Source organism: Haemaphysalis longicornis, unplaced genomic scaffold (genome assembly GCF_048455015.1).
Source record: "Haemaphysalis longicornis isolate Haplotype H1 unplaced genomic scaffold, Haemaphysalis longicornis Haplotype H1 scaffold_1, whole genome shotgun sequence".
NCBI classification, from domain to species: Eukaryota; Metazoa; Arthropoda; class Arachnida; order Ixodida; family Ixodidae; genus Haemaphysalis; species Haemaphysalis longicornis.
The window spans coordinates 226,992,613-227,002,705 of record NW_027526203.1 but is presented as its reverse complement, the minus strand read 5'-3'; the positions used below and the strand labels follow the sequence as shown (position 1 = coordinate 227,002,705).

The 10,093-nt window shown below is 46.8% G+C and overlaps 1 protein-coding gene across 1 annotated transcript in view; it reads right to left on the bottom strand.

The window, feature by feature from the left end:
* Nucleotides 1-362: 362 nt before the first annotated feature.
* The window catches only part of LOC144142484 (cholesterol 7-desaturase nvd-like), a 29,193-nt gene continuing 19,462 nt past the window's right edge, over nucleotides 363-10,093 (bottom strand). Inside the window, exons 4-7 of the mRNA XM_077674030.1 lie at nucleotides 8,643-8,831; nucleotides 6,914-7,332; nucleotides 1,740-1,913; nucleotides 363-1,169 (exon numbers count right to left, since the gene is read on the bottom strand). Of these exons, the coding sequence (XP_077530156.1) occupies nucleotides 1,005-1,169; nucleotides 1,740-1,913; nucleotides 6,914-7,332; nucleotides 8,643-8,831 (947 nt within the window). The 3' untranslated portion in view covers nucleotides 363-1,004. The remainder of the gene's footprint in view (nucleotides 1,170-1,739; nucleotides 1,914-6,913; nucleotides 7,333-8,642; nucleotides 8,832-10,093) is intronic.

The window sequence follows — 10,093 nt, the reverse complement described above, 5'->3', positions numbered from 1 at the left end:
TTTGTCCGTTTTGTGTCCGCTTCAAAAATGTCTGTTTTGAGCAAGCCCTGATTGGCTAAAAGCGAACACCCGCATGTGACGCCATTCAAGCCGGGTGGAGCAACCAGCGGTAGCTTCTCGGAGCAGGCAATTAGGAGCAGACGATTTTTCGTCGCCGTGTTGTTGGTTCACTGGCGAAACAATAAACACATAAAAGTTAGTTTAAAATAGGTATAGTCGTTTAAAATCTGTTTACAAGAACAGTTACGCAAAAGGTAATCGAAAGCCTACCTACAACTGGAAGTACGTCACAATAAAACTGACGCAAAACGGACGTTTTCAAAACAGACAAACACGAGAATACCACCCAAGATTTCACTCTTGAGATCATGGGGGTGGGCACAAATGCCTTCATCTCTTTTATTTCGCACCCTAAAATATATGGCGCACATGTTCATGCTTTGGCGCAGCGTAAGCTTAAAACGAGCAAATCAAGACGCAATTAAACTATTACGCGCCACAGAAAATTGTAGAATTCGGATGAAGATGGGCACTGGGAAGCATAACCCGAATTGTTGTGCGATTCTTTTTCATAATCTCTAAAGAAGGTAAGAGGAAGGTTTATTTACAACATGTGATAAGAGCCCGTGGCTCAGGTGGAACACAACCCTTCGTGTAAATTTTAATTGAAGGTTTTATCGTATCGATTGGCACGCGTACTTTTAGCCGACCCTGGCATGAAAAGGCTCCTCACTGGCCCATACCTCCGCGTTACCAGAGCAGTCTTTTCCACTTGGGAGGCGTATTCACACCAGTAGTAGGGGTGTTACGTTGAGGCAGTGGAAGCCGTGCAGGAACCATTCGTCACAGGCTACAAACAGCCCTTCACGTCACCCACAGGGGAAGCGCCACACATGGGGATGTGAATAAATACATACACATGAGTTCACCTATACCACACAGGAACAGCGAAAATGAAATTGTGGCTCGGGCGTTGCTTTGCTCTGGGAAGGGCACGTACACGGTCACCAGTCCAACGATTGCTCTCGTATCTCTTGCCACGTCGCGCTGCTGTTGCTGTAGAAATGGGAGTACCACTTCCGGTACGCTGCTATCGAGTGGTCCTCCTTGACGAGTGCAGGCCTCTTCACGAACGCCTTGAAGTTCCACACGGCGACGTCGCGGTCCACCTGCGGGGAATGTTAGTCGTTGTCGAAAATGCAAGAGTAAAAAGCAATTCTCACCAGGTTTGTCCTTGCTGAATCACGACCAAAATGATGCCATCCTTAAAGCTGGGCTAAACACAATTACATTCTGGCTTTTCTATTTCGTTCATTATTTCGGAGCTCTGTTATTGCTAGTCTTTATGCAGGTAGATAGGGCTCCTCTAAAAGTCGTTCCTTTGGGAACTATTACAACGTAAAAATATGTACATTTATTCCCTTTACTCCTTCAATAAGGAGGAGAGGCAAGCCCTTATTAAATGACTAAGGAGTCCTTGGCACCCTCCTGGCGCCTCTGTATTCGAGTACGTAGGAGTAACATAAAAACCGAACGCCTGCTATAATACATACTCTATTTTGTTTAATAGGACCTTTATGGCATACCTTTGCTAATCTGCATTTACCAGTGTTTGCTGAGCGAGAAGCAAGACAATTATTGTCGGCAAAGTGTAGAGTTCAGGCTGGAACCCGAAAGAATGCAAAAAAAATAACCTGAGGTCAGGCCTGGCTATACCACAAGCGAGTCCTGAAACGTACCATGTTTCGCAGCGTCATTGTGTAGAACCAGCGGAGCAGCCGGGAAACTCGTGGCTCGAAGTGGAGTGTGTGCACGACCCGGATGTCGAAGGGTCCCTCGGGCCTCAGAGACTGGATGGCGACGTAGTGGCCTACGCTGCCCCACACGCTGATGGCAACAAGGGCTGGGCCGACCTTCAGAAAAAAAATAGACAAATTGCTATTACGTTCTTCTTCAGCCGATCACCACATCAAAGCTGGCATCTCATTGCACTTTATTTCCAATTCCATCATGATAGTTCAAAGAAAACCTGATTGATTGTAGGGTTTACGCGCCGACGCAACGCGGGCGATGAGGCGCGCCGTAGTGGAGGGCTCCGGATTAATTTTGACCACCTGAGGATCTTAGACGTGCGCCGAAATGTCGTAAACACCGGCGTTTTTGGCTTTTCACCTCCATCAGAAAAGAGACCGCCGCGGCCGGGAATCAAACCCGCGACCTCGTGCTTAGCAGCGCAACGGTTGAAAAAAAAAAACTGCTTGGACCCATGCCCGAAGGCTAGTAATAGGGTCCAATGTTGCGATAGAAGGCTACGTATCTACGTATCTACGTATCTAACAGGTTACGTACAGAATACAAGATGCGAAAACATTGCGACTATAGGAAATAAGATGCAGAGCAAAAGATTCGCCGTCGCAGCTACGAAGCTTTGTATTCCACGCCGGCTATCATTGTGACAGTATCTGGTCGCTGGCCCGCGCTCGAAGCAATGGGCCGTTTGGCCTCCTATATAAATATTGCTGCGTTACCGCAGCGCTTAGTTATCTATCGCGGGCCAGACCTCCGCAACTTCGCTGATCTGGAGCATCGGTTGCCTCGGCAACAGAGCAGCAGCCGCTTTCGAATTCCGCTCGATCGGGAAAGACCGGTTAAGCTCGGGGCCCCAGCTTGTGGCACGTGACCGAATCGGGCATGCGTACCAGTCCCACGGAGATGCTGGCGATGCGTTTGGCATCGAAAAAAATTCAGGGAAGCTTGCATCCCCGCGCGAGACTTGAATGAGGAGGTGTTGTAGGTGAGCATTGCTGGACACATAGGTATGTTTTAGTATCATTGCTTATTTGCATAGTTGCGGTGCTAGTAATAATCGTCATATGCATCGAAGAGGTCATCGCCTTCTTGGCAGCGAGTGGTGGATGCGAAGTCAGGATTGTACACTCCCACCAGCTTTTTATCATCGACTAGAGGCAGCGTTGGCGGGATTTCCGAGTAGTATCGGGAAAAATTGGCACAGTCGCAGCCATGTCTGCAATTATCCATGACGGCTTTTTGAGAATGCGGCGGAAACGGTGACCTCTCCCAAGTATAGGGTGTCTTTCCATCTATAGCATTAGCGGTGGAGTTTATTTTACATGCGCGGTAGCTACATAACACACTTCTACGAAAGCCTCCGTTTCAAATTAACCTCAAGAGCCAAAAAAGTCGCCGACAGCGTAAAAAGATATTGCCAGCGCACGAGTATCGAACACAACACAGCGAAATTTGGCGCAGCACTGAGTAGACCTACCAACCAACTCACCGAAGGTTCCCCCCCCCCCCCTCCCGCCACCGCTCCCAATATGCGCTGCGTACTTTATTAATGACAAAGCGTTAAATGGCCTATTAAACAGAAAACGAGCCGTCTGACATCGGTGTCTGTAGCAGCGAAACACCCCCTAAAATGGCAAATGGCGCACGGAATATTTTAAAGTTATTTAGTTCACAATAAAATTAAGGAAACTTGAGACGGCGTGGAATTGAAACCAGCCCTTCTAGGATGCGAGTAAAGCCCGCATCATCTGCACCGCCACGGCTGCAGGGCTCGGTGAACAATGCCCTTAGGCTGTCGACTTCCAAACGTCGTTAGCCAGTAGCCGCAGCTTGGCGTACATTCAGTTTGACGTTGCTTGGAACGCCGTTAGGCTGAATGTTTACGTAACAACATGTTAACGTGCCCCTCACACCTTCAAATTTCTAATCCGGGGCACTCACGCCGGTGAGGGCAAGAGCCTGCCCCAAGTGGTCGTCTACGGGGGATGAGGCGGATTCTAAGAATTTGCTGTCGATGTGCCGGGCACGGAGACCACTCGGGAGAGTCCATTTGGGGGGTAGTGTACGGTCGGCAAACCGGAGAACTACAGCCGCGGCGTTCAGGGCCACGCCTGTTGCTACTCTCTGCTGAAGTTGCATGGCGAAAGCGGACTCCATGCTTTCGCATAAACCTTCCCCGGACCACCTTTCTCGTTTCCCTTACTATCATTGGTTTCCATATATTACTGCCTTGCTTGCTTCCCTGCCTCTCTTTGTTTTCCTTCCTTTGAGTTTCCTTTCGTATGCCGCAAGGTAAAACACGAAAAGAAGAAAGAAATAATGGTGAATGTAGACATAACAACCTTGCAACTCAAGCGGATTGGCCAGACGATGACAGCTGCTCCACAAGCTCACAACTGTTACGCCAGCGCACTGCCTATACTGTGGACAATATTAGATAATAATGTTCCGCTTTTATTTGTGGTCCAGACCAAAGGGTTATGTTCTGTTTTGAGATACTGATAAACGAGCCCCGCTCGTCGGCTTCCGTGGTGCAGTGGTAGCCTTAGCTTTTGGCGCTAACGCCCCGAGTTCAAGACCCAGCAGTTATAAAGTTGTTTTTATTTCTGTAAATTTTTTGCTGTAACCTGTTCTTTTAAGTCAGTTCGTATTATTTATGTGGATAAGTGTGGATTAGTATTTTTTAGGTCGCTTTAGACGAATAAGGAGCAAGTATACCATGGTGCGATATACTGAATAAACCTGAACATTGCATTGTTCTCTAGAATAAGTCTGCACATTTTCCTGTGTTCGTCGTCGTCGGCGTCGCCATCGTCATCATCATAGTCATCATCATAATCATAAGAATAATTCCACTGGTCCAAAGAATTACACCAATTGCCATTTAGCAGCGACGTCGGCATACCCGCCCACAGTTCTCTCACGCACAATCAAGAATGTTGGACAGCGGCGATGAGAGCTACCGCCAGAAACTCCTGGCCGATTCACCCATTTCCACTTGTTAAGCGAGAACTCTGCATGGGGCGTTATATTTTACAGCAACGCTTTTGCATCCACAGCTCATAACTACTGCAAAGTGTCCTCGCTGCTTTTTTTATTTGGGGCGACATTTGCAATAGCCTTCCGTCTAGCTGCCGGCATGCACCGCTTAAATTCTTTAATCTTTCCTGGAAACCATTTTGAGTTTTTCCTACGCCATAGCATCCATTGAGTTCACATGGTTAGTTTATAACTACGGTTGTCTTATTCAGTGTTGAGGACTGACGTAGGTTTTATTGTAAGCTACATGCCGCAAGACACGGCGCTTCATGCAGTTGGGTTGTTCAGTAGACCGCGTTGGGACTGGCTTCACAAAACAGTCTTCACAAAACCTACCCTACAAAATCGGAGTGCTCCGCGAAACCTCCGCGAAACGCATCCCTCAAACAGCGACAAAAAAAAATAAAAAACGCGAGCCACATCTGATTTTGAACGTGAGAATTTGAAACACGGCATTTCGGGGCTAAAAGAAGAGTCCTACCATAAGCACAGGATAGGAGTCCCCTACTTTGCACAACGGTTTCGTTTGCGTTTTTTCCTCCTTCCCGAGAATAGGAATGTTGCAGAGAATACCAAACAACTTACATCGCTAGCGTAGAAATCCTCATCATCTAGGTACGAGAGAACACGCGTAGATGTCTGTATTTATCAACTTACAACTCGCTACCACGACTGGTGGTTTTAGCAAATGGCATACGATTTTCAATGCATAATATAAGCCGATTGTATAACCGACACTCTTGAGAGTTGGAGAGTTTGGTTTAGTCGCGTAGGCCTTCATCCTGATTTGCTGAAGCTATCTGAGGACCGTGAGAGCATGCAGTTACGTATTTTTAATGCGTAGCATTCTTTGCCGAGTACCACCCCCCCCCCCCTTCCCAGCCAGGACCGTGTAACGCCCTGCATTTCAACAAAAATACAGATATCGCGGAAGCTTCAAATTTAATCGTTGTAATAACGTAAATTTAGATAATTGGAGGGAAGAAATTTTGAAACACTAAAAATTAAGAACAATATTAAAGAATTACTCAAAATGGCAAAACGTATAACACCGTGGAATTTCCACAATAGTGCAGATTTCGCTAAAGCTCACTTCTAATGGTTATAATAGCGTAAATGGAGATAACTCGTCGGACAGGATTTAGAAAAACAAAAAAAATTTGGCGTGAAAAAACTCACTCAAGACAAGCGGTATAAGAATGCTACGCATTAGTAGATAATTATGAGTTTCTGCAGACTTTTTTCAGTGGGGAATGCGGAGTCAGCTGCAAAGCAAACGCGAACAATAATTGCAAAAGATGAAAGTAGGAAGAACATGTAAACGTAGTGAAATTAATTCGTGTTGATAGAATGGTGCCCTGGTATACGGCACAATATGTGGTGCATGCATCGAATCCCCTCCTTATTGACCAAAGTTCAGAAACACATTAATTTTCGCCAACGGTTGTCAAAAACACAGATTAAAAATGTTCTGTTAGAGCATGTAATTGCATATAGCTCAAATTTACCGAAACGTAATATAAATTGTTTTAGCGAAATTGTAGATATCTATGCCGAAGTAACTCTCTGTTTCGGGTGTATTTTGTTGTTCATTCACTCCTTGCACTGCGCGAAAAAACGAGCAAGTGTTTTGATACCATATCCTGTGTGAAAATTTGGTTCTGTTTTCTTTTTTGTGCAAAGTAGTCGCACATTGAGCGTTCGAGGAGCACGACTGCAAATGTACTCTCTGTAGCCTTCTTTTTTGTTTTTTTTTTGTTTGTTTTTGTATACTCGACTGCAAGTGTGCAATATAATATACTGTGCCCGCACGCTGCCTTCCACCGGAGCAGGGGCCCTAGTCAGGCTCCAAGCCTGACTCCAAGCCTCTGCTCCCCTTTTTGTACGGAAAGAAACAATAAAGAAAAGAATAAATAAAAAGAAAATCACGCCTTGTAGCTTACATTATCATGTCCATGTTTCATTTGGGACTCAGCCTATATGTACCTGAGTAATGTTTAACTTTGCATTACACAAAACACAGAACGAAGGCGCGTAAAATCAAAAGGACTCCATCATATAGTACCTGGCGTGCCTCGATGTGATGTCGGAGGAAGTTGGGGGTCCAGCTGCCGATCGAGATGGACGACTCGATGGTCACCATGGCCTCATGCTTGTCGGGCGTCCAGGTGGCCTCCCAGTGGTGCTGGAAGAGGCGACCTTTCCAGCAATGGCCCAGGTTCTGCTCGAACTCGGCACCGTCGACGAAGCTGCTCGCCTTGTGGATCTGGTTGAAGTGACCCAAGTCGGCACCATTCTCAGCTATGTCTTGAATGTGGCAGTGAACCAAGTGCTCAAATCGTCCCGTGGGCTGCACTTCCAGGGTTTTCCCCAAAAGCTGTGGGATTTCCCAATCCGGTTCCTCCCCGTCCGCGTGGAACCACACAAACACAAGGCCGAGAAGCTCTTTGGTGATCCACGCTTTGGCCTTGACAAATGAAGGAGCTGCAAGGAGCGCGCAAAGAACTGATATCGAGAAGAGAACAAGTAGCCAGTAGAAATCTACTGCGCTAGCAGTTATAGTGTCATTTCGCAAAAACCCCGCCTTGTTGGCCGTGTCGAGCCTCAGGGAAAGCGGAAAGAATGACAGAGTAGTCACGAGGCCGGAGGGAATGGAGGTATGGGAAAGGAACGAAGGAAGGAAGGAAAGGGTAGGTGAAGGGAATAGTCAGCATAAATGCGCGACACATCCGAAATCGCTCGGTTAGGGCAGACCTCCTTTCATCAACGAAAATGACGGCCTGTCATTTGTTTTCCTCTTTACCCGATAAAACTGTTAAATAAAGTTCCAGCCTGTGTCTGGTAGACCAGACAGAGTTACTAGCAGTCGTCTTCCCCATTAGGGTACGACCGTGAGTTAGTACCCGAGAGTCAAATGGCTTACTCCCTCGCCTGTAACGGTGCGGAGTACCTTAGCACCTCCCAATGTCCATCCGCGTCCATCGATGCGCTCACCACCCGATTTGCGCCCCGACCATTATTCGTATTGAGCCGTGAGTTGCAGTTTCATTTAGGGAATAATCAAGGCGCAACTCACGGCTTGAATCGAATGACGGTCGGGGCGCAAATCGGATGTCACTCGGGGCGCAATTTGGATGTCATTTCGAGTCCCCGTACTCCGCACCCTCGCCATCATCCACGGATGCTGCCATTTTTTTTTAGAGAGAATCGTCGCAGGAATAATATCGGGAAGTTCTTGAAATGAGATTTGTTGATAGGTGCAGGTATGAAGCATTTGAAATCAGTTAACGCTTGGTCTAAGTAAGGACGTACGACGGTAATTATCTGAGCTGCTCTGAGGTAGTCTCTTTAAAAACCACGAAAACAACACGTTCATCAACTCACTATTGGCTGGTAGTTTACAGCATACCTCTCTGAAATGCATACATGCCAATGCTAGTGACAGTGTGGCCGAAATACTATAATTGATGGGTCTGACAGACACAAAGCAATGCCATATTTTTAAGAATGACAAGACGATGCTTTTTTCCCTGGTGACTAATAACATGCTCACTCTTAGCACTGGCAAATGAGGCCTTTAGTGGCATTCTTGTTGCACAGCAAAAAAACCTCGTTGCTTCGCCTACAGTTCACAAAGCTTCAGCGAAACCTTTAAATGAAAAGGTTGTGACCAGTTACGAATGGTTAGGGCACCTTGAGCGAGAGGAAATCACAATATTGAAATTGGGCAGATCGAAGCTCTGAAGTGCCAGGAAGGAATTTTGGGGGATAAAATCTGTCGCAGCTCCGCTTACCTTTGGCAGAGTATGGCACGTGAGTGCAAGAGCCGTCTTTGCAGTCGAACCTCCACCCGTGGAAGGGGCACTCGATGCAGTCCCCAACGATGCGCCCCATGACGCCCAAGTGGGCGCCCAGATGCGGACAATAGGCGTCGTAGACCCGTGCCGTCCCATCTTCACTCCGAATTGCCACGAGGTCATGCCCTAAATGAATAGGGGTGTAAATTATTGGTACGAAGATCTGAGGGCACCAAGCATGATGTTCCCATGCAAAAGTCTATACGAGTAAGCTGGCCCAGTAATTAATAAAAGCCGCGTCATCTCTGTGAGCGCCACGTGGTTTCTTTTTCGCTTGTAATATGGTCAAACAGAGCCTAGTTTGAGCCGAGGCAGTGTTTGCTCCCAAACACAGCGACTGATTACACAAAAAATACATAAATTTTAATCGGCCCTAAGCTGAGGGCAATGGGTCATTTAAACGAAATCAAAAACGCATATACAACTGCAGTACAAGCATTCAGTTAGTCCTGAATATGACTCATGTACCCTTCATTGATAGCTGAAAGGAAATGGCCCCTATCTGTTCGCTTCGCTGGAAATGTCGTCGAAAGGCGATATTCTTCTGCCGCCCCTGCCACATAACTGCTTCTCCGCTCTTATGTCAATCAAAGCAATTCAATTTCCCCGCTTTCTCACTGCTCGCGCGCCATTTGTTCGAACAGCGCGCCTGTTTGCCTTTTCTTTCTTGTTCTGCATGGAAAGCTTTTGTTCTGTTCTTTTTGTTTGCTTTCATCTCGTCTTTCTGCACTATCTTGAACGCGTTGATTTTTCGAACCATTATCGCAAAAATAAACCCCGCCCGCATTAATTAAAGGAGCACGAGTACTCTCGGTTATGTTCTTATGTTTGGCTAAAATGTGCCTGAGCGTTCCTTCGCGGTAAAGAATGTAGGTGTGTACGAGGGATACCGGAAGGTTTAGAGGTTTGATATGGTCCTGCCTCTATATACTTTACGGTCTGGTATTCTGACATGGAGGCCCGTTGGCGTTCAAGCTTGATGAATGGCAGCGTTTTAGCGTGCATTTTTCGCAGCAAGTACAACGACAAAACTTGTTTGGCCGATGTGAACAAAGTACTAAGTTTCTCAAAACAGTATGAAAAACAATAATTGTATTGCTTCTAAGTGTGGGGCGGAATTTCCCACGGAACAAGGCATTCCGGTGTAAACGAATGAAAGAAACGCTTCCTGAAGATTCACGTCGAGAAAGAAATGCTATCAAAGGCCACGTGAATGCCGCATTACGCGCAAAAAGGCGAACGAGTCAAACTTTCAGCGATATACTCATTGGTGTTTGCGGTACCATTTGAAAATGCCGACCTCAGACCGCGGAAAACCACGCGGAACCACGGCGGCGTTGCTACTGCATGCACGGTGCGTGGCTTTCCCTCACAGCCACACTGCTGAC